Source organism: Notechis scutatus, chromosome 4, assembly GCF_049901735.1.
Source record: "Notechis scutatus isolate UNSWTSFEM ecotype Mainland chromosome 4, rNotScu1.2, whole genome shotgun sequence".
In the NCBI taxonomy this organism is placed as follows: Eukaryota; Metazoa; Chordata; class Lepidosauria; order Squamata; family Elapidae; genus Notechis; species Notechis scutatus.
This window is the reverse complement of record NC_142012.1, coordinates 151,716,394-151,739,990: the sequence shown is the minus strand read 5'-3', so window position 1 is coordinate 151,739,990 and position 23,597 is coordinate 151,716,394. Positions and strand designations below refer to the sequence as shown.

The following is a 23,597-nucleotide window of genomic DNA, read 5'->3' as shown; positions in this document are numbered from 1 at the left end:
AAAATAGTGGTGTAACATGCATATGTTAACTATTATTTATGTAACTAAGCAGCTAGGCTACTTAACAGAATTCCTCACTTCTGAAGAATTTGGTAAGAAGAAACCCTTGCTGTATTTATATAGTTCTAGTTTACTTGTCATCACACTAGAACTCTCTTTTGAAAATGTCATTTGGAACAAACTAAAAATCACAATACTGGGGCATACAATTGCTAGCTCTACTATATTGAAATAGTCCAACAGATTCAAAACAATATTTCATATTCTAATATTTAATTGAGACTTAAAAAAGTTTACTACCAACTTGTGTAGGATTTTTTTCCTCTCGTTCTTTACTAGGTCTGGGATTCTGAAGCAGGTGGTACAACATAGTTTTGATGAATCAAGTAAACACTTTAAAAAATGGCCCTTGGGAAAGACACAGATGTGTTAAGAAACAGACGGCTTGTTTATAAGTTTGAATATTTAACTCATTAATGTTCGTTCTGACTCACCAAGTATGAGGCCCATTGCAAATGTTTTAAAATGAACAGGGTCATAGATCCATACGTATACCTGAATGGAAAATGATGATGCAAAAATTAAACCAGGTTCAGAAAGGTAAAGAGTATAGCTTATGAGAAAGCTAACTGGATATTATATATAATTTTCTAGCATTCATTTTGATAATTTCTAGCATGGTTACAGAAAGACACAAGAAAAGTTGTTCTGGACAAGACCAAATTTCAATCTAATCAAGTGCACTGTTTTCCATAGGAAAGTATCATTTCAGTGTCACCCAACATATATGAATTATTTGGATTATATAAATCTAACTAGGTTGTAGCAAGCTGATGGAGATTCTGTTCAACAGGATAAAATTCAAATTAACCAAATCTAAGTTACGGAAACAAGCAAACCTCTTCCTTCAGCTTCATATATAAGAAGATTTCTACCGATCCCAATTTTTCAGGAAAGATACATTATTAATGATATAACTGATAACTCATTGAAAACATAAACTAAAGGTAAATTTACAAGAAGTGATCCATAAATTTAAGAAGCCAGGCTCATATGCCCTTACATACATCGATAATGTGCACTGTTCTGCTTGGCCATGAGCAAAACATAATCACGAGGTTCCAGTTTTATATCGGAGCACTTTATAAAGGCAATGAAGGGGAAACAACCAATTAAGAAGGGGAGAGATAAAAATCAGTAAAATTAGGGTTGCCATATCAAAAAAGGAACTTTTCTCCTTTCACACTACTGAAAGAATTCCTAACTGAGCAGAAAAATAAATTAAATCAGAAAAAGCATATATTAGAGTGGTATCAGATGTATTCATGAAGAATGTAAATTCATATTAATAACAATAGAAGATTCAGAGACTTTAAATATCTGAATACCTGTTCTAAGAAGTCAAATCGAAAGGCTTCTTCCTCTGGGCCAATTTCCTCAAATTTATGGGAAAACCAAGCTCTGAAGCTGGCAACAGCTTTTAGTTAAAACTAGACAGTTAAAACTAGACAGGAATTCCTCACATTTATTGTAACATTACAAAAACTGCATTGAGCAAAAGACAGAGAAAAATACTTGTGACAATGAGTGTACCCTAAATGAAGAAAACCTGATAACCTATCACTATGATAGATCCAGTATGCTGCAAAACATGTAAAAGGAATTCCATAGCTCTCCTCTGCAATTCTGGGGCAGTTGCTATGCATGCTTTCAGCATGCACTGAAACACTGCACTGCCTTAAATACTGTTTGCTTAATGAACGTAATTCAGGCTTGAAAGAAAATTGTTTAAGGAACGAGAAATTTAGCAAAAGCTGAATTGTAACAACTTCCTAACTGTAAAACTTTATTTTACAAATATAAAAGTATATTTAGGAGGATTACATGAGAATTGGGAATGTCAGAATATTGTTTTAACACACTATTATCCACCAAATATTGTATTATCAATGACTACAGTACCAAATTCTGCCAAATAGAAATATTATTGTAATGGATCCTTCATATACACCCATTTCCTGCAGTTAGTGTTACTCCTAGAAGTATATGCAATTCTTTACATAGCACATGCTTTATTTATTTGACTTATACCATTGGAACTAAGAGAGGCTCTTGGCAATTACACAATTAGTATGTAATAAAATATGCACATTATAAAGACTCAATAAAATAAATATAGTACCACATAAAACAATCTATATCTATTACTTTACATGTATGATTAAGTACATATCCCGAGGGTTATGTGTTAAAACACAGGGATATGTACAAAGGTTGAAAAATCAGTCATAATTTAATTCTTTTTAATTTGATAAATATTGTATTCATATTGTATTCATTATTTATTTTTATTGTTTTATTCCTTTGCTATTGTTATATTTGCATTTCCCCCCTTTTTATTGTTGTAAGCCACCCAGAGTGAGATGGGCAGCAAATGTATTTAAGAAACAAATAACAAATAAGCAGGTTGAGAAGACTTGCATGATTATTTCAGTTATGCATATGGTACAGGATTAGGATTATTAATAAATATTTACAAAAAATAATAATTTTAAGAAAGGGTTTTTTTAAAATGAGATGCCTACAGACATTCTGGGAAACTTGGCAGGCTATTACTGTGCATATTCAATTTTGTTGTTATCATGAAAATGTAAACATTTGGCTTTAAAACTTGCCTAATGGATATGGTAAACTTATGGTAGATATAATTTTAAGAAACTGACAAAAGTTATTCCTGAAAATACAACTTTTGAATTATATCCACTGAACTACAGCTAGATATGTACTGTCTTGCAACAGATAAGGGATTAACAGCAACATTGGTAATCTAGCTCAATAGCTATAGCAAATAATTGCCTACTGCTTTTATATTATTATCTATTATATTTTTAGACAGTATTGTTTACTGTCTAGCTGTGTTAACATTCATAGGCTAATGTAAGTCTCTTGGCCTGAATAAAGAATATATTTGTTCACAAAGAACCATGCCTTCCAGTTTCACCTGTTACTTATTAATCTGATACTGGCACAAGAAGAATCCAATTATACTAGAGAATTTGCCATATTTTATATAGAGTTTGAATACCAGTAAATATTAAGTCTCAATTGATGGAAGCTTGACCTCTAATGGCAATAGAGATGAACTGATGTTTTATAAACAACAATGGTCTGTCCTCATGGTTTGTCCCTATCTCTTAGGGCAGTGATGGCTGATTGTTGTCGAGTGCCGAAAGTGTGTGCATGCGCGTGCACGTGTGACTGCACCCATAATGCAATGCATCCATGACCCCCTGCGCATGTGTACAGGACCCCCCCCCATGAACCCCACCCTCCTGCACATGTGTGCAGGACCAGGGGTGGGATTCAAATTTTTTAACAACCAGTTCTGTGGGCATGGCTTAGGTGGTAGGTGTGGCTTGGTGGTCATGTGACTGGGTGGACATGGCTTGGTGGTCATGTTATTGGCTGGGTGTGGCCAACTCAATATCACTCACATCAAGGCATGCATCTCCTCCCCTGGCCTCTCATGACTGTGGGGATGCTGCAACAGTCGTAAGTGTGAAAAATGGTCATGTCACTTTTTTCAGTGCCATTGTAACTTTGAATGGTCACTCCACACAAGCAAAGTACCAGCAAAAAAGGGGAAAAAACCTCCAGAGACGTTCCTGAGACAGGAAGTCTAGTACTGCCAAGAATGTAATAAGTGTTAATGGAGAGGCAGTTTCTATAAGGGACGCCAGAATGTTTCCTTCCAGCCTTCCTTACAGGATTAGGCCAGTAATTTCTTCTAACAACCGGTTCTCCAAACTGTTTAGAATGTTAACAACTGGTTCTAGCGAATAGGTGCGAACTGATAGAATCCTACCCCGTGCGGGACCCCCTGCACTCCCCCTGCTCCCTTGTGCATGCGCACGTGTCTCCCACATGTGCCCCGCCTCCACGTGTACATGGCAGAAACCCAAAAATCAGCTGGCTGGCAGGAGGCGCACCCACATGCGCAAACTGAGCTGGGGCAATGGCTCGTGTGCCCACAGATACCCCTCTGCGTGCCACTTCTGGCACGCATGCCATAGGTTCACCATCATGGTCTTAGGGTGACACTTTTCATCTAGATTACAAACTTGGAAATTCCTGAAGTTTTCTCATGCAAATTCTTCCAACACTGCATTGGTTGTTTTTTTTTTGAGATCAGCTAAAATTAATTAAGTACCACCAATAAACATTATAGTTTCAGAAGAGATACCATACCTCATTTCCATCCAGAAAGACTTGATCTTCATGAGGCTCAAGTTTAAATTTTCTCTTTGTCTCTTTCTTCTTAGGTGTCCCAGGGGTCTCATCCTAATAGTATATAACGGGAACATGAAGAATGAAATAGAGTTCATAAGTATATTTATTTCTAATATTCAAATTATTTTAGAGATATAAAAAGCCCTCTTTTATTTTTCTACTGCTAATTATTTATCTGAAATACCTAACTTTGGGAGGAAAATTGGATTCAATCTTTCTGCTAGGATATCTTTAAAATTAGATTCCTTTAAATTCATAATTTTCCACTTCATTTCCTCTATACAGATCAAGGAACTTAATCTTAGTTAAAAATAAATATTAGACATTTAGTATGCAATCTTAATCTTATCTTAAAGATCAAGAGCTTTAAGATCTTAAAAATAAAAATTAAATATTTACTAAGCATTCAGATACCCACTGATTGTTCTGCCCACTGAGTCTCTTTTTTTCCTTAGACACAAAGTTACACAGTATGGTGAATTCTAATTAATTGACTATCTTTATTAAACCAAGAATCAAACTGCATTCTTTTGAAACAAACTGACTATACTCACTGGAGCAAAATTTGAAACAGCTCAAATGTTTTGTTCTGATCTGAAAACAAGGCTTTCAAAGCATAATCAAAATGGATGTTTTCTAAGACTGGAATGATTGAAACATTATTATTCAAAACTGCCCAGTTTTGTTCCAAGGTCATGCTGTAATTTTGTTTCAAACTGAGAACACTCAAAATGGCTGCTTAAAACTCATTTTGCCTAAATCTACTATAAAGTCTCTCAATACTATATATCATCAATCACCTAAAAAAAAGAAAGAAAGGGTAACTAGCACTTGATCTAACACTAGCTAAATACTGATAAGGATCATTTAAAGCAGAGATGGAGAAACTTGGTCAATCAGATGTTTGGATTTATTGGTATTTTTTAAAGATATGTTATCAGTGATTCGAGTGTCTTATAAGTACTGTAACAAACAGGTTGCATCAATATTAAAACGTCTGCATAATTATCTTTTAATTAAATTTAGGAAATTTCAGCTAATACAAGATTCTGCTATTAATATACAGGTAGGGCAGGTGACTTTTCATTACACTATACCAATTTTTCAGTTATACTGGTTAACAAGTAGGTATGAAATGCACCATCACAAAATATACCACCCCAGAATGGCCTGTCTAAATGATCCTAAAATAGGTCATATCCCAGGTATAATCAGAGATTGTCTAGTGAGCGGTCAGAAAAATCCATAAAATATCTCTATAAGTCAATCATTTGTTTTCAGGATCACATTTGCCCTGATGTTGCAAATATTTCGAGCTCTAAATAGTGCTTTCAAAAAAGATATCACCACATGAACTTGAAAAGGAATGGCAGGCACGCGCAAGTTCTGTGGATTTAGTTGTAACTTGGCAAACAAAAAACAGGTTAGGAAATCTAAGTGCACAGATGCATGTTGAGTCCTGGTTTATTTTTTTATGAGTTTTAAAATTAAGATTCCATCTTAACTAAATAAAAGTTTTACAGTACAGCTTGAGTTCAGCTAAACGTGGAGAACTGTGCTCACCTTCTTGCCTTCTTCTTTTTCACCATCCTTCTTTTTTTCCTTTTCTTTTTTAGCCTTTTCTTCTTTTCCATTATCTTTTTTGCTCTTCTTCTCATCCTCCTTTCCGCTCTCAGTCTTTCCTTTCTCTTTTTCCTTTTCTTTCTTTATGTCCTTGTCAGGTTTCATTTTCATCACTTTTAGAGCTCGGTGAAAAAACTGTTTCTTTAGGAGTCTTTAAAGATAATTAAATTTCCCTTTTATTTGACAGATAATGTACAGTGGTATCATAGCTTTTGAAATACAACTCTGACCAAGCAAACTGCTGAATTTAATTACTATTTCTCTTAATGGTTTCTCTAGAATCTAGCAAACCGCACATATTCTTTAAAAAAATTTCAAAGACAGTCTTTGGAAGAGAATTTGAGTTTGGCTCCATTTCGCACTATTTTATAAATCATCTTGGAAATGTGATTAAGAAAAGATCTAAAAATGTATCTACCAACATTCACATTTCCAACTGGTTACTTTTTTACAATGAATGTGTATGTAAATTATTAATTACATGTATAGGGTCATCAATATTAAAAAATAAGACTCATTTTACAATGGTCCTACTCTGATAACCTAACTCAAGAGCAATAAATTCCTCATTAAAAATGATGATTAAAAAACAGTTTCTTCAACATTGTTTTTATGAACAGTTCCTTTTACTTCTACAAAACATAAACATTTAAGTAACAGATTACTGAATACCTTTTCTTCAACTCATATAACCTCTGAAAACTCTGCCTTTCGGATGCAGTTACCAACTTAAGAGTATCAAGTGTGTTATTTTTACAAGCATAACCATTTTCCGAGCTTAGCTGAGCATAATATAATGAAAAACAGATTTCAATTAGTCTGTTTTTAACACACTCTGGATTAAATTAAAACATCCCTGCCCAAAGGTGCTGTTGAAGGAGCAAAATTTTATAAACCCAACTTTTCTCTTTGGAGTAGTCTCCAAAGCTGTCCTGGAGGGTCAAGGGGAAACTGAGAAGGAAGGCTGGGAGCTGCAGGCAAAAGAGAAAGAGATGGAAGTTACCCATCTCATCTCAATCCGGCACAAATCAGCACACTTTGCTATACTTTGCTTAAGGATCTTTTGTGTACTGTCATCTATATGTATTTTCTTTCAGTCAATTGTGTCCAATTCTCAGCAACTGCTTGAACATTGCCCAGCAGTTTTCTTCGCAAGGTAAGGGGTTTGCCATTGCCATCTTTCTAAAGCTGAGGGAATGACCAGCCCAACGGCACCTAGCTGACTTTGTGTCTAAAGTGGGACTAGAACGCTTAATTTCCTGATTTCTGGCCTTATGTCTTAACCACTACACTAACTAGCTCTCACTATAGTTATATTTATAAAGACATATTTAGCAATATTCACAACATTTGCAAATAACTTTCGAATACCAGGATCCTTACCTGTTACAATAATCCACTACTGACTCTCGAGTTGTAAAGAGAGCTTCTTCTCCTTTCTTGGCTTTTGCCCACTTAGAATCCAAAAGGCAGTCCACAGCTTTGGAAGCTAATTGAGAGAGAAAGATACAAAACTTTCAAAAGAGCACTGAGCATAAAAATGTGGTTGACCTTTCGTGTTAATTTGATCTCAGTGCATGAGTTGGGCTAGCACTGAGGGGCTTTGGCTTAGAAACTGCTATATTGGGCTAGTGACACTATGGAAAAATAACTATTTGCCACATTTTGTCTTGAACTAAAAATTAGAGATATCAAAAATATGTAAAATCAGGGCTGGCATGTGTCAAGGGTTTTTCCCCCACCACACAATATCAGAAAAGAATCATCCATGTAAATTAAAAGGGGGAATAAAAGAAATTAAAACAAAACAAAACAAGGGGGGTATTAAATGGAACAGATTTTTTTTTGTATTTGTCAAAACTGTTTTTGACAAGCCATTGATTAAAATATTTAACACCTTTTAAGAATTACACAAAAACAGAAATGCTGTTATGTTCAAAGTCCAAACAATTTAATGCAGTTCCATTATCAAGCTTTTGCTATGGCAAAACGGAAATTTGGTGTTATTGCCTATAGTATTGGCATCAAATTATATGACTGGCTGTCTAAAAGTTCTGAATCATCATGATTTACCAGAACCAAACTCAAGAATTGTTTGGTGGCTCAGATTTTGGATTAAAAAAAATTCTGGGTATGAAAAACAAGAGCAAGGGTGCTATCTACCTTCTCAAAGTAAAAAAGAAGTGAAAGTAGATCCAGAGGACATTTAGAAACAGAAATATATATATTAAATATATGCAGATAGATGGATGGACAGACATAACAAAAAGTAATAAATCTGTTACAAAAGAATTCCAGGTCCAGGTAATGCTCAAATGCAAGCCCTATTAATAGCAAAATCAAATTTTAAATTCTTCTGTCTTTTTTCCCATCAATGATTGTAATGAGTATAAAGCAACTCTCTTTTGGGCAGAAGGGCCATTTTACATCTCTCCTTTGTTTTGGTAAATCAACTACAGGAGGTCTTCAACTTACAACCACAATAGAGCCCAACATTTATGTTGTTAAGGGAAACATTTATGGAGTGAATTTTGCCCCATTTTACGACTTTTCTTGATACTGTTGTGAAGCGAATCTTTGTAGTTGTTAAATTAGTAACATGGTGGTTAAGTGAATCTGGATTCTCCGTCAACTTTGCTTGTCAGAAGGTTGCAAAAAGTTGATCATGTGATCCAGGACAGAAGTGTGAAAAACAGTCATAAGTTACTTTTTTCAGCATCATAACGTTGTACAGTCACTAAATGAAGTGCTGTAAGTCGAGGACTACCTGTAATCTGGTTTAAACTGTTGCTTCTGGCTTTATGAACTAGAGTGTGTTTCCCACTCTGCCCTCAGCAGTTCACAGTATGGCACACACAGCAGCGCATTTACCTTCAATTTCCCAAATGACTTGTGTTTCCCCCTTGTCTTTAGCTTCTGCCAATGTCTCAGCACAGCATACTACTTTCTGCCTCTGGTCTTATATAGCTATTCTTTTCTCCCCCTTCATTTTTGTCACAGTGTCTCATTGCATCAAATCCCCTTAGTCTGGCTGACCCTGATAGTCTTCTCCCATCCCAACAGTCCCTGACAATTCCATGGGTAGCACTTCCTTTAAGGCAGGGGTGTCAAACTCAAGGCCCGTGGACAGGATCCGGCCCGCAGGGTGCTTAGGTCTGGCCCGCAGGCCCGCCCTGGAAACAGTGAAGGACCGGCCCATGGCGCCATTGCAAGCAAAAATGGAGCTTGGGGGGGGCACATGCATGCCTCCTGGGCTCCGTTTCCAGCCACAACGGCCTCCTGCAGCCCTCTGCCAGTGAAAACGGAACTTGGGAGGGCCCTTCGTTAGAGGCCATCGTAGCTGGAAACAGAGCCTCGATGAGTGACGTCAAGCTGGCCATGTCCACCCTGGTCACGACCACCCAGCCCCCCCAAGGTCAAACATAACCCTGATGCAGCCCTCAATGAAGTCAAGTTTGATACCCCTGCTTTAAGGTACCATTTTCCAGTCTTCCTAGCTGCTGATAACCCTGGCCTTTGTTCCATCTCCCACAAAGCCACTTCTTTCAGCACAAAACAGTGATATTTAGCCTCTTAAGGGTAACAAGTTAGTCACTGTCTGCTGAAGAACGTTGGATTAGAAGGCTATTGGTCAAGCTTTTTAAAAAATATATATAATTTTTATTGAACAAATTTTTCACAAGCAATGCAAATATTAGGAAAGAATCAGAGAAAAGTATACACAGTATACACAGATGAAAAGTTTTACATTAGAATTATGCCAAGTGATTTTGGGAAATAAAATGGAAGAAAATGCCTATCAAATTACTATTCTTTCATGCACAGTCCACACACAGTCCACACATTATTTTGAAATCATAATGCCAAGAGAGTTTGAAACATCCTGCATATTTTTAACAAGTTTCACTGTGTTTACTGTGGGTTATTCCCTCATACAGCTGCTTCTAATACTCAATTACCCTTAAATCATACAACTTCTGACAATGACATAGCTTCATTATTTAGATACATACAATAATCAACTTACCAATGAAATAATCAACTCTGTGTCCCACCATGTTGGTAGACTTGGTTGGACAGTTGAAGCGCAGGTATTTAGCAACAGCCTTTTCTTCTTTGAATGGTTCTCCCACTTCCTATAAAAAATAAATAAAGGAAATATGTTTTAGTAGGACATCTCCATTTGATTTCAGATGTTATGAGACTTCTTCCTAATTTTCACAGACTTCATGTATCTATGAAATATAATTGTTTATAAATACTGACCAAGACTGATTGAGAAAGCAGAGGCTTTGAGCTTGTCAATGAACTGCCACCCGTAATTACTTTAGGCTTTCAATTGCCTCTGAAGCCTAAATGCATTTTCTGATGTATTCACTGATTCAATCTATACTTAAGATATGCTCTTAAACCTCTTTCCTGTTCTGGGAAATCCGTAGTTCTTTGTTTCTTCCCTAAGGGGATTAAAAATGAAATTGTAGAACCAGGCTTTTTTCCATTATTATAATAATGGAAATAATAATTTCACTTAATACGGTAGTGAAATTCGCACTGTGGAATAATATGTCTACCTGAACTCAATTGCCATTGTTTGGTCTTTAGATAAGATTTTCAAGTGCTTCAAGTGTGTGTTACCAGCTATTTTGTGTGTTTTACATGCCAAGGTTTAAATTTAGCTATGATTATCTGACTGCATTTCCCCCCTCTTTTTTTACTGTATGTTTTATAAGTTACTTATTTATTTATTAAATTTATATGCTGCCCATCTCTCCTACAAAGATAACTCTTATAGGATTGTTTTACTTATATTTTAATTTATGGCACTCTCATCAGTGCAATCTATGAATATCAAAGAAATAAATGCATTTTAGTAAAAAACAAAAACAAATTGGAAGCTGAACACTTTTACTGTAACAGTTAAGACTAAAACACCAGATTTTAAAATAGTAGCATTAATTTCCTCCCATTATCCCAATTTCCCAGTAAAAAGGCAGGAAAACAGCAAGTAACCAAATGGTAAAAGCATGTAAACAAACCTTGCTTAATTGTATGGCAATGATACAGACGCACAGAAATCCTGTTAAACAACATCTATCTTTAAAAACAAATCATGTGAAACAAGCTTATTGGTGATAGTTACTTTTCTCACTTTGTAAATTGATAGCAGTCCTTATAATATCATATAATACTATTATATAAGGACACAAATCCCATGCACCATATTTAACAGGTCAAATTAGTATTTTTTCAAAATGTGGTTTGAACACATAAACAGTCATTGAATTAAAAATTAAAGAATTTCCTCTCCCCATTATTTCTTTAATACAAAGCAAACTATGCAAGAGAGGTTACCTCAGCAAGTGTTATGGAGGATTTGGGAGATTGATAAATAATTTACTGAGAAGCTTTATTCCACAAGAAATTTCCAATTCTACTATAAATATCTAATGATCTGAACAGTCTACAGGGGAATCTGATGAAACCCCTGGACTAAATATTGTTACTATAAAGCTATTAAATTTGTTTTATATAAAAATAAGAATACAGCTGAACAATACTGAACTATCTCAAAAACACCCTTTTTTTTGCTTCATCAGTTACTTCTACTGAAACCAACCGACTGATACATTTTGTTAATCATTATTCAAACAGCAGTATATATGTAAATGCACTTACTTAAAAATATTAAAAATGATAAGCCTTGTGCCTAAAATATATTGCAATCTAAATTTCTACAAGAGCAAGACAACAGAGGGATGAAGCAAAATGTAGTGAAACATTAAGAAAAAATAATAATGTGTACAAATTTAATCATTTATACTTTCCCATATCTTGACTGTCGGACCTGTTTCATATGGAGTAATTTTCCAATATATAGGCCTCAGACTTAAAATATGTTATCTCCGTGAACACTGTTTTTTTCTTTTAGTAAGACATCATGTATAATTAAGACTGACTCAATTCTAACAAACAAACAAACAAACAACTCTATATAGGCAACTCAGAAATAAACTTCCATCACTGCTTTAAATACACTTTTCACGACACTAGTAACAGCTGGCAGAGGAGATAAGATATTGGGCATTGGATTTGCAAGTAAGCAATGCTTCACTCAGAGTTCTGACTACACGTTTACACGATCGATCTGGAAACACTAAAGAATAAAAATCTGCATGAGAATCCACCTACTAGTTCATATGACATGCCAGCTTCTATTAACACCCAACACCTTACCACACAAAATTACTAACCAGCTCATTTTGCCACAGATCAGAAGGAAGCCGTGGCCTGTACAGAGGTGTACCTTCAGGACTTCCACCTACTACTTCCCACATGGAGCCTTTGTGCAGTGGGAAAAAACAAAGATGTCCAGTATAAATACTATTACACCTTACAAAGGTCTTGCAGTTGCAGATTAGGTAACAAAACTACTAGCTGACTAGCAACTATACCTTTCGCTGTGCAAGCTAGCATGGATAAGGAAATGCAGTTATGTAAAATAGGAAGGAGTTGTTATCATAGCTCAACACTCTTACAAATTCACCTCAGTATGTTAACATCCTTTTTTTGGTTAGAGGATTGTTCAGGAATGGTGTAATAGGAAAGGATTACAAAAAGAATGATCTAGTTAAACGTTTTGGAAGGTTTGAAGACTTAACTGACATTTAGTTCATATGTCTAAAAATTCTTGAATCTACTGCTTGAATGTCAGAATCAAGATGGTCATATTAAAAATATTCCTAACCACCATATAATGCAAGTGTTTCCATTAACAAGCCATGTGTTCTAATCCTGACCTAGACATGAAACCATCTAGGTGACCATGGGCCAGTCAGTCTCTTTCATTCCAATACACCATGGAAGACTATTGTGGAGAAAATAGAAGGAGGAAGGTGTGCTGAATATGTTTGCTGCTTTGAGTTATTTGTAAAAGCTCTTTTCCTAATTAGACAATTAGACTGGCACTTGAGGGAAGTCTTTTTGCATGTTTCCCTTACTACATTCGAAGCAAAATGCTATTTTAGGGAGTCCAAGAAAGTTATATAATAGACACTGCTCTATCCTCACTGGGAAATTCAGAGAAACAGCCTCCAGCAAGATCTCAGATTTTGCACTGCTACAAGATAAAAGTATTTGTATGAACCTTCTAAAATGAAAAATATAATTGGGCATCCACATGTACAACCAGAACTCTATAAGGCTGTGACCTGGACATTCCTTCCTGCTCTGCCTGAACAAACTGCCTGTTGGGTTGTTTCAGCCAACCAGAGAGGAAAGCTCAGATCGCTGTCTGACAAAGCAACACGAATGTAAATTCTGTATATATAACATCACATGGATGGCCTGAATATCCCAGATCAGCACCTGTGATACCAGCAAATGTTTTAAACAATGAACTTTACTTTAAATGCTATTTCAACATCAATAATGATTACTGTCAGGGAAAGAACGGAATTGAAATCATTCAAGAAGAGGGAAAAAGCACAAAAGTGATATGTACGCTTCATAAAATTGGGTAAAATGAATAATTTTCAAAGTAACATTTAGTTTTTCATATTTAAATACCTTGTGTAATTTTAATACTATAGATCAGTGTTAAAATTAATATGTAAGTATCAACAATAAAATCAGTTCAGCATCAATATGTCAAAAAAAAGATATTTATCTAATCAACAAGAATCTATCCTTATTTAGTGGAGCATCCAAGCTTTGAATCTTAACACTTAATGTTAACAGAAATCCAAGTTTTTCATATGGTACAACCCATGGGTGATCTTGTAGTGTAAAAAGAGTTTGAATGTTAAATTAAAATCGGTATCAAAATTGTTTTTATAAATGCAAGGTTTTTTGGGACATTGAGGAATACTTCCACAATTTGATTTGCCATTCTTCCACATAAGAAAATGTATGAAAAGCGCAGAGTATCTTAGCGGTTATTGGCATGCACAAAGCTAGTTGCTTGTACTTTATGGAAATATAAATAGTTTAATAGTATTTAATAAAATATGGCAGGCTGGAAAGGGACTTCAACTTTTAGAATCATTACTTTTTCAACAGTTTTTAGGAAACAATTTGTCAATTTAGCAACCAACACTGAAATAATTCAGTAAAGCATTTAATATCAATTCTCTTTTACTATGATTCTGTAGCCACTGTAACTTTCATATTTTTCTTTTGCTGCATATAAATTGTCTACATTCTGTATCCATTTGATCAGACGATCTTTAGCTTGCTCAGTTTCTGTGTTATACAGTACTTCACCAACAGCTTATAAATAAAGCCTAGCAAGTGCTCTACATTGTCTTTAAAAGATGTTCAAATTCAGTCAAATCTCTGGTTGCTTCATTTTGCTTTTATAATTCTTTAAGGACGATACCTTGTATGTACCTGAAGATACAAGAACCAGTCAGCTGGTGCTGATAATTTGAAAGAGAACATCTTTGAGAGATTTGAGTTTGGCTTTGTAATAAAACATTGCAATCCGTTTCATTCTCCACTGCCTCAATTTCTGTATACTAAAATGTGTCCAGACCAGAAAGCAATGCCTCTCCAGATGGGGATGGTATTGCAACGGGAGCTAAAGCAGGGCAGGGAAGCAGAGGTGACCTTCCGGATCAAAGCACCAAGATGGAACCTTAAGCAATGGAGAGCAGCAGCTCTTTGTACATCTGCCTGTGGTTGTCAGGGTCTGGCTCTTCCGATCACTCCAGGCCGAGGCATTCTTAGAGGGGTGGGGGGTCAAAACCAAGCAACTCCTAGTGCACTTGGGAGTAGTACCCCCTCATAGCCATGACCCCAGCTAGTGCTTTGGCAGACTATGCTCTGCTCTTTGTGCTCTCTCTCAGGACAAGCTGATTATCAAATTTGTCCAGGTAGGGCAGAGAGAAAAGCCTGGAGAATGGCTTTGAAGGACTCCAGTTTTTGAGGGGTCCTTGGTGCTCTCTTAGCTTGCTTGTTTTCTTGCAGATGTTTCATTGCCCTAAGTGACTGATGATGTTACCTAATTAGGGTAATGAAACGCCTGCAAGTAAACAAGCAAGCTCAGCTAGCACCACGGGCCCCTCATGTTCAACCCTGAGCTACAAATAATTCTCCTTTATTGGTACTCCAGTTTTTGCGGTCAACCTAAAATGTGCAATCTTTGGGAATTGCAACCTACAGTTGGAGGAGGACTGCACTAGAAGATGCCACCCCAGATAAACTGAAATGGCAATATCATGCTGCTTTATGTAGCTACATTGCCAATGGATTGATCCCTCTTGTTCTTACCTGTTCACTGGAATAGCTTCTATATTTTTCAGAATAAGCCAACTGAAAGATTATCCTTCATATATTTAGTAATATATAATTTAAAATATAAACTAACAATGATTTATTATTATACCATATGTATATTAATAAGGAGATTAAGTCAAGGCAGTTCAAAGTGGGCAGTCAAAGCAGAATTCTTTGAGATTACCTGAGAATAATTTAGAATTCGAAATGGTTGATTATTAAATTTAGAATAACTAGAAATACTATATAAACATACCGTTACCCAATAATAAAAAAGTGCAATAGATTTTTGAACTCCACATATTTTGGCAGATTAAAAGAAAAGCTATGTCTTAAATTTACAATCATTATAACTACAATATGCACAATCTAAAAATGGAGCAATAGAGACACTTTTCTAGCATCCCAGTGTGCGTATAGTTCCCAATTCTCTTCTGTACTAGCCCCAGCAACTCCATATGTGTGCAAAAAGTATTAATACAAAGAGCTGCAAATATTTATCTCTGCCCTGGCTCTGCGGTGATTTTAAGGCTCCTGATTGCACAGATGCCCCCTCCCATGTAGAGAGTCTGCACCAACGGGGCTTGATATGAAATACATATCAATTTTATCAGAAAATCATTGTTTCTGAAATGTAGGTCTCTTCTCAACACTTCCCTGAAGCGTGCACATACATATGGGCACAAAATTTGAAAAAGCATAAAGTACAATGGATGTAAACACAATTAATACATTGTTTATAAATATAAAGGTTCATAAGGATTATCTTTGAAATTCTTGATTTTAGTATCCAGATAGATTATTTGTAATTTTGTTTTCCTGGAAAGGCTTTCAAATTGAATATGGACTCATTTCCTGTCTTACATATTCTTTATGTAAACTGGTATTTGTAGAGAAGAGTACAGAATACTTATTATAACCAGAATATTTTCCTATATTTTATCTGTAAGTTGTAATGAAGCTTTTCGGCACAAGCTAATTTTTTTGTAAATGAACTTATTTAAAAATCTAATGGATTTAGATTTTTAATTGGATAGAACTCACATTCAGCTAGGCAAAACTAAACAGAGGTGTAATGATTATGTGTTTGTTTAGAAGAAAGCCTCACTGTGCTTCTTAGACTTTGGTGTGGGTAAACAGAACAGGACTGACTGCTTCCGATAAGGAAAAACAATTAACTGAAAATGTGTAACAAACTGGATCTGGTATATAAATCAGTGAAAGTATTTTGAGTATTCAAGTTAAAGTAATATTATTTTCCAATTTGAAAAGCTAATAATATTTGACAAATCATATCTATTTCTATATAACATTTGAATTTTTGCACTTTCCTAGATTTCTGCTTTTTGTGCATTCCAATGATTGCCTTTATTGTCAATACTTTGATTTCAGGTGTAAAGTATTTATTGCTTCTTTGAAATAATTATTGCATAGGCCTTCTCATATATAGCACAGTCATACTTCCTGCAAGTGCAAGGCTAATTTTTTTCCTCATTAAATGTATTAGGCTTGATAAGTCAAATAGTATTATTTATTTCTTACTCAAGTTGTTTTTTCCACATTTCCTCACTTGTTTTTTTCAAATTTATTGTTTGAGTATTTCATCCTGTCAAAGATTACTTCTAGATTAGCACAAATAAAAAGGAGAAACTGAAATCCTACAGTAAAAACACCAATTTAACCTTTTAATTAAGTTTTAATGTTTAATTTTAACTATTCTTACCTCCATTTTATTTTTTTATATTCAGTTTTTATGCTTTTATTTTTTGTACACTGCATAGAGTCCCTGTGAGGGAGATGGGTGGGTTCTAAATTTGATAAACAAATACTGTATCCATAAATTGTCAAATCCAAGCTTCAAGATAATCTTGTACAAAAATAAAAATAAAATGACCTTTTCTCTGAATTGTATACTCTTTAACAACTTAAGACATTTAAACAAAAATCAGTTAAAATAAGCTAAGTACATATATTGCATTTATCTTATTTAATCTGAGCTTCATGGTTTTTTTTAATTTTTGAAAAGAACAGAATGTATGACTTAAAGGATATTTGAGTCAAACAGAAAATCATTGAAACCCGGCTTCTTCAGGAACTTTATTTCATTATATAAGGAATAAGAAGCAAAAAATATCTCTGAGAACAGACTGTGCTGTTGCTTTCTTCTTGCATGGATAAATACATAAAATGACCTAGTCTTTTTTTTTTAAAGACAGCATCTACCTAAAGTACCAGTGAGTACTTTAAACATCAAGACTTTCAATTTTGAGATCATCATCTTTCTCTTCTAAAACTGATTATCTCAAATAGGATATTATACAAACTAGAATATAGCATTTTGAAAAATTATAAAATTGTGATAACTTTTATATCTCTGTAAGTTCATAAAGAAACTGGAGATACTGTATATGCTTAACCTCCTGCATGCGATTTATTGCATTATGCTGATTTTTTTTCCATGGACGTTTAAAATAGCACTTGACTAAGGTGACATTAATCCCAAAATAAGAGTAATCCTATTTTAATAGAGTGGCATGATAAGAAATTACGTTCTGTATACTTAAAAGCTCATTTTAATGGACTAATTAGAGAAAGGCATTCAGGAATATCCATTGAATAAGAGAGCAGGGAGTCTTCAGGATTGATGTCATTCTCATCAATTTATCTCAATTGCACAAACATATTTACATTGAGTGATGACATTCTTATACAAATGATATGAAATGTAGAAGAAATTTCATCCACTGTACATGAAGTGTGTCATACTGATGACAAAACAAGATTCCAAGGGACAGAGATGAGAAGGCTGGGTATTGGGTGCAGGCAGAAAATAAGCTCAAGAAACAATTGATGAAAAAATGCATTGCAAAACATTTTAACATTCAGATATGAAAGAAACTGGTCTGTATTTGGAAATTAAATTAAAATTTAAAAAAGAATATGGAAAGGACAGAAATATTTTACTTAATAGAGACAATTCTTCAGTTTTCAGGAAAGAAAAGCAGTCTAGGTTTCAAAAAATAAGACTTATGAGACACTCTTCTTCACTTTTTTCATTTCCCCCCCCTGAAAATCAGCCCTAGCTATATCTATTCGAAATATCTCTTTCTCTTTTCAATATAAATTTTCTGCCCACTGGTTTTTCTAATAGGCAAAATTGAAGAAATGCTACATTGCTTAAACTTCAGCAGCTTTCAGCTTCGTTTCAATAAAGTTTTAAACATTTTACAGTAAAATGAATCACTGTAATACTTACAATAAACCCATATGCGAAACATAGATGCTTTTGGAATAATAAATCAAGTTTTATATATAGTACATAAAGTAATGAAATACTACATATATTTCCATTCTTTTCTCAAAAATTTCCATTCTTCTCCCCCAAAATAGGAAAAAAAACCTTTCCTTTATACCAAAATGTTTACGTATTTTGTATCTCTATACATAGATAAAATATTATGCTATGTTCTTTCTTTGCAAATTAGGAATTTTAATTATTGCTTGAAGATTATAATTAAGTGAATGAAGGACTATGAAGTTTTGAACATATTAGTTACTGTTCTTTATATACATTAACATTTAGAAGATAATGCATTTTCTTAAAATGCCATTTTAGGAATTTTTGCTTATGTTGTCTGCAATCTCAAGGAGATTCTACAGGTCCTAGTCTCTAGAACAGGGATGTCAAACTCCTGGGCCGTGGGCTGGATGTGTCACGTGCTGGCAACGCCCACGCCTGGTTTACCAAAGGGGGAAAAAGTCCTGATAATGTGACAACGCCAGTTTGACATCCCTGCTCTAGAATATCTGAAATAATGTTTGCAATTTAGGAGGTGAGGACTTACTTATTTTTCTCATTTCAAAAATGCAACTCATGGAGGCTAACAAAATTTAAAAACTACAAACCAAATAATAACCAAAAGCAAAGACAAACAACTGAGGAAAACAGCAATGAACACACTAGGCTGAATTAACCTTTGGACATAAGGCCTGGGAAAATGGCTTTTCTGAAAAGCTAACAAAGTCATGTTCCACATGACCAGCATTTCGACAGAAAAGTACACTTTATAGCAGTGGTCCCCAATCTTTTTTGTACCAGGGACCAGTTTCAAGCACAAACACTTTTTCAAGGAGGGGGGGGAGGAGAGAGAAGAATCCGAGTTTGGTGGTTTGCTTGCAGACGTTTCATTACTCTGACTAGGTAACATCTGATGTTGTTACCTAGTTGGGTAATAAAACGTCTGCCAGCAAACCACCAAGTTCAGGAGCGCCTCAGCCCTGCCTCCCTCAGCCCCATCCCTCAGGTGTCTCCCTCCCTCCCTCAGGTGTCTGCCTCGTTCCTCTCTCTGTCGCTCTCTCGCTGCTCCACCAGCCCAGGAAGAAACTGCTTCAAAGAAGCGGGGAGTGGCTTTCCTGTCGCCGCAGCGCCTCCGGCGCCCGTTTACCCCCACCCCACTCCCCCCGCGCGGTTCAATCCACAGTGCTCCGTTCTGCCTGCCTGCCTGCCTTCTTCGCTTCGGAGCAGCTTCGGCTGATAAAAAGAGGCGAATAGTTATTATTCTCAGCCAAAGCTGCTCCGAAACGAAGGCAGGCAGGCAGAACGGAGCACTGAATTGAAGCGCGCGCGGGCGGGCGGGGTGGGGGTAAAAACGGGCGCTTCGGAGGCGCTGCGGTGACAGGAAAAGCCACCCCCCCCGGCTTCTTTGAAGCAGTTTCTTCCTGGGCTGGTGAAGCAGCGAGAGAGCGACTGAGAGAGGAACGAGGCAGGAGGAAACCGAAGCCGCTGAGCCAGAGAGCAGGACAGGCTTTGGTTGCTTCCTCCCTCCCCTTCTCTCATTTGTGTCCTTGATCCCCGATCCCAGCAACATTCACCGAAGGCGAAGAAAGCCGCCATTTTTTAAAAAATTTTTTCTTTGCGGCCCGGTACAGAGTGCTCCACGGACCGGTACCGGTCCGCGGCCCGGTGGTTGAGGACCCCTGCTTTATAGGATCCTATGAGATGATATTCTCTAATTTCAGATATAAGGAAATAAACACCACAGAATTCTTAATCCATCTTTTAATAATATAAACATATTCAATCATCAAGAAAAGAATGTAAAAGATGCACATTCACTGTTTTATTATTTCCTAATAGTTTATTAGTACCTTTGCTACAATGCTTAAATCAACAAACAACAAATGCATGCAGAGCAGAGACTAAAACAAATTAGAATCACAATCTATAGCAGATTTAGAATCATAATCTACAGGTAGTTTTGGAATTTTGATGAGGTTATTTTGTTGAAATCATATCCAATTATATTTCTCAAGTATTTATTATTTATTACAACTATTTATACATACTGAATACCTACAGCATATGAATGAAATAACCACCATTCTGATATAATTTTCTAGTTGCTGCCAAAGTATAATGTATATCGCTTATATGTAAACATGATTGAGCAAATTAGATAGTATTTTCAATATCTGGCACATCTTTTATTAGAATCACATATGGGGAAAGTGCTTAAGTTTTTAATTTGTGAGTGCTTCAACACTGGACATTGTTAAGAAGTGATTGGACAACTATTTGTCTGAAATGGTAATAGGGTTTCCTGCCTAAGAAGAATGTTAGACGATAAGACCTCCAAGGTCCCTTCCAACTGTTTTTCTATTCTATTTTTACCACTTCAGCACAGGGCATTCTGCTTTAAAATTTCTTCTTAAACTTAAGTTTATTTTAGAAATAAGAGTCCTTTAAAGATGCTAAATGTATTACATACACTACTTAAAAACACATATAACACATTCATCATATAACAATAGGTTTAACAACACTGGACTTGAAATAAGAAAAACACCTGCTTTGTCCCTCTCATGACAATAAACTAAAAATAATGCAAGTGTCATAGGAAAAATCACTTGTTTATGCACTGTCATTACATCAAAGAATTGTTCTCTATACAACCACATATGAGGGTGTACATAAATGTAAGGAAAATGCAGAAAATGAATTTCCATTCAGGTGTAAAGCTCCATGGGCAACTTTGAGTCACTTCAGCCTTATATGTACAGGTAGTCTTCAACTTACGACCACAATTAAACCCAACATTTCTGTTGTTAAGTGAGACATTTAAGTGAATTTTGCCCCATTTTACGGCACTCCTTGCCACAGTTGTTAAGTGAATCTGCAGTTATTACGTTAGTAACATGATTGTTAAGTGAATCTGGCTTCCCCATTGACTTTGCTTGTCAGAAGATTGCAAAAGGTAATCACATAACCTCTGAACATTTCAACCATCATAAACACGAGTCAGTAGCCAAGCATCTGAATTTTGATTACATAACCATGGAGATGCTGCAATGAATTGTGTGAAAAATGGTCATAAGTCCCTTTTTTCAGGGCCATTGTAACTCCAAACGGTCACTGAATGAACTGTTGTAAGTTGAGGACTACCTGTTTCACACAACTGTTGGCAGCATAAACTGGGGACAAGAAGGAAAAAACAATACATGTCCCTTGACGAGCTCCTGAGCTGCAGGAAAGATTATACAGGTAATCCTTGACTTACAACTGTTCATTTAGTGACCGTTCAAAGTTACAACAGTACTGAAAAAACTGACTGTTTTTCACACTTACACCCATTGGAGCATTCCCATGGTCACGTGATCAAAATTCGGACACTTGGCAACTGATTCATATTTATGACGGTTACAGGGTCCTGGGGTCATGTGATCCCCTTTTGTAACCTTCTGACAAGCAAAGTCCATGGGGAAACAAGTTTTACTTAACAACCAGGTGACTAACTTAACAATTCACTTAACAAGAAAAATCGTAAAATGGGGAAAAACGTACTTAGCAAATGTCTCACTTAAGAACAGAAATTTCAGACTCTATTGTGGCCATAAGTCAAGGGCTACCTGTACATACACGAATAACTGTACATTTAACCCTGCACGCTAGGATGAGGATTAAGGTGATAAAAAGCTATTCTAGGGCATACAAAATGTAGACAATAAAACAAAAACAAATGGATTGTACTGAACAACAAAATAATAATTAAAAAATCTCTTAGTAATCATTAGGACAGGCAGCTCTGCATCACTATAACATGAAGACCACCGACTGGAGAATTCCCAGGAGGTTTTTTTTGGGGGGGTGGGGTGATATTTAGCACTGAAGTACAAGGCGAGGATTTCTTCTCAAAAGGTGCAAAAAAGGAGGGTGAGGTAAAAGCAGGAGGGGAAGGTGCGAACAGATGTTACAGGTGGGAGAGATGGAAACGGGGGTGTTTATCCGGATGACAAGGGGAGTTTGGAGAGAAAGAAAAAAAAGGTTTGGATGGTGAGGACCAGACTGAGGAAAAACCGGGGTGTGGGGGAGCGGTTGTGCCACGGGATACTGACGGGAGGGCAGAGCCGGGAAAGGGCTCCGCGGGAAGGGCGTCGGGAGATGATCGTAAAGGGGTCGGCAAGGAGGAGGGCCGGGGAATGGGCGTCGAGATAGGGGGCCGCACGTGAAGGTGCCCGGCTGCCTCGCGGCGAGTGATGGAGGTTGTGGGGAGTGGGGGCGGGGAAAGGCGCCCATCGCAGCTTCGGGGTGGCGGCGGAGGCTCTCAGTCCGGAGAAGCGGGACCTGGAGGGGCCCGCCATCTCTCCCTTCCAGAAGGGACAAGGCCGGCCCTGTGGAGACGGAACGGAGGGGAAACCCGAAGAGCCGCAGAAACGCCAGGAGAGATGCCGACCGGCGGAGGCGGCGGGGGTGCGAATGGCGACCGGGCGGGGGTATGCGTGGGTGGGTGGGGAGCGTGTGAGAGAGAAACAGAAGGGAAAGAGAAGCTAATCCCGCAGGCGGCTGCGAAAAAGAGGGGAGGAGATAAGCCAGCCCGGTACCTGGATCCGCTTCCTGTGTCTCCTCCGCTCCGCCATGATGTCCCCAGTCTGGTCTCCTGGTGACGTGGGGCTGAGCCGGAAAGGGGAGGGGGGAGAGAGAGAGAGACGGAGGGAGGGATGAGGGAGGGAGGGAGACGGAGACGGAGCCCGCAGCCAGCCAGAGGGCTCGCGAGGGGCGACAACCTCGCGAGAGGCCGCGCGCGCGCGAGCCATTTAGGGAACGCGAGAGATCATAAGGTAACAGGCGGGGCGGGGCGGGAGCGCGCGAGTTGTCTGGCCGCTGGGCTTCTTTCTGGTCCGCCTCTCTCCAACGGAATCGGGTTGTTCGTACCAAAGCCGCGTCGATTCACACGCCGTGGTAGACGCCGGGGATGGCGGCGATTGGAAGGCTGTGTGAAGTGGAAATGCCCGTACCGGGCGGACCAAAAAAAAACGCGCCCTCATTCTGAAATATGTAGCCCCCACTTGATCCCAAGAACAAGGAAAGCCTTCCAAATCCCAGGCTCGGGATGACCTTCGCGCATCTGGAA

At 37.1% G+C, this 23,597-nt stretch overlaps 1 protein-coding gene across 3 annotated transcripts in view; it reads right to left on the bottom strand.

The window, feature by feature from the left end:
- The window catches only part of SEC62 (SEC62 preprotein translocation factor), a 30,999-nt gene extending 7,866 nt beyond the window's left edge, over positions 1–23,133 (bottom strand). Inside the window, exons 1-6 of one of the 3 annotated variants that reach the window (XM_087965337.1) lie at positions 23,068–23,133; positions 9,941–10,049; positions 7,297–7,402; positions 5,854–6,064; positions 4,249–4,341; positions 495–555 (exon numbers count right to left, since the gene is read on the bottom strand). In XM_087965337.1, the coding sequence (XP_087821463.1) occupies positions 495–555; positions 4,249–4,341; positions 5,854–6,064; positions 7,297–7,402; positions 9,941–10,049; positions 23,068–23,103 (616 nt within the window). In that variant the 5' untranslated portion in view covers positions 23,104–23,133. Of the gene's footprint in view, positions 1–494; positions 556–4,248; positions 4,342–5,844; positions 6,065–7,296; positions 7,403–9,940; positions 10,050–12,164; positions 12,378–23,067 lie in introns of those variants that run through there. The other 2 variants (XM_026666158.2, XM_087965338.1) reach the window with 2 other exon arrangements.
- Between the last annotated feature and the right edge of the window lie 464 nt (positions 23,134–23,597).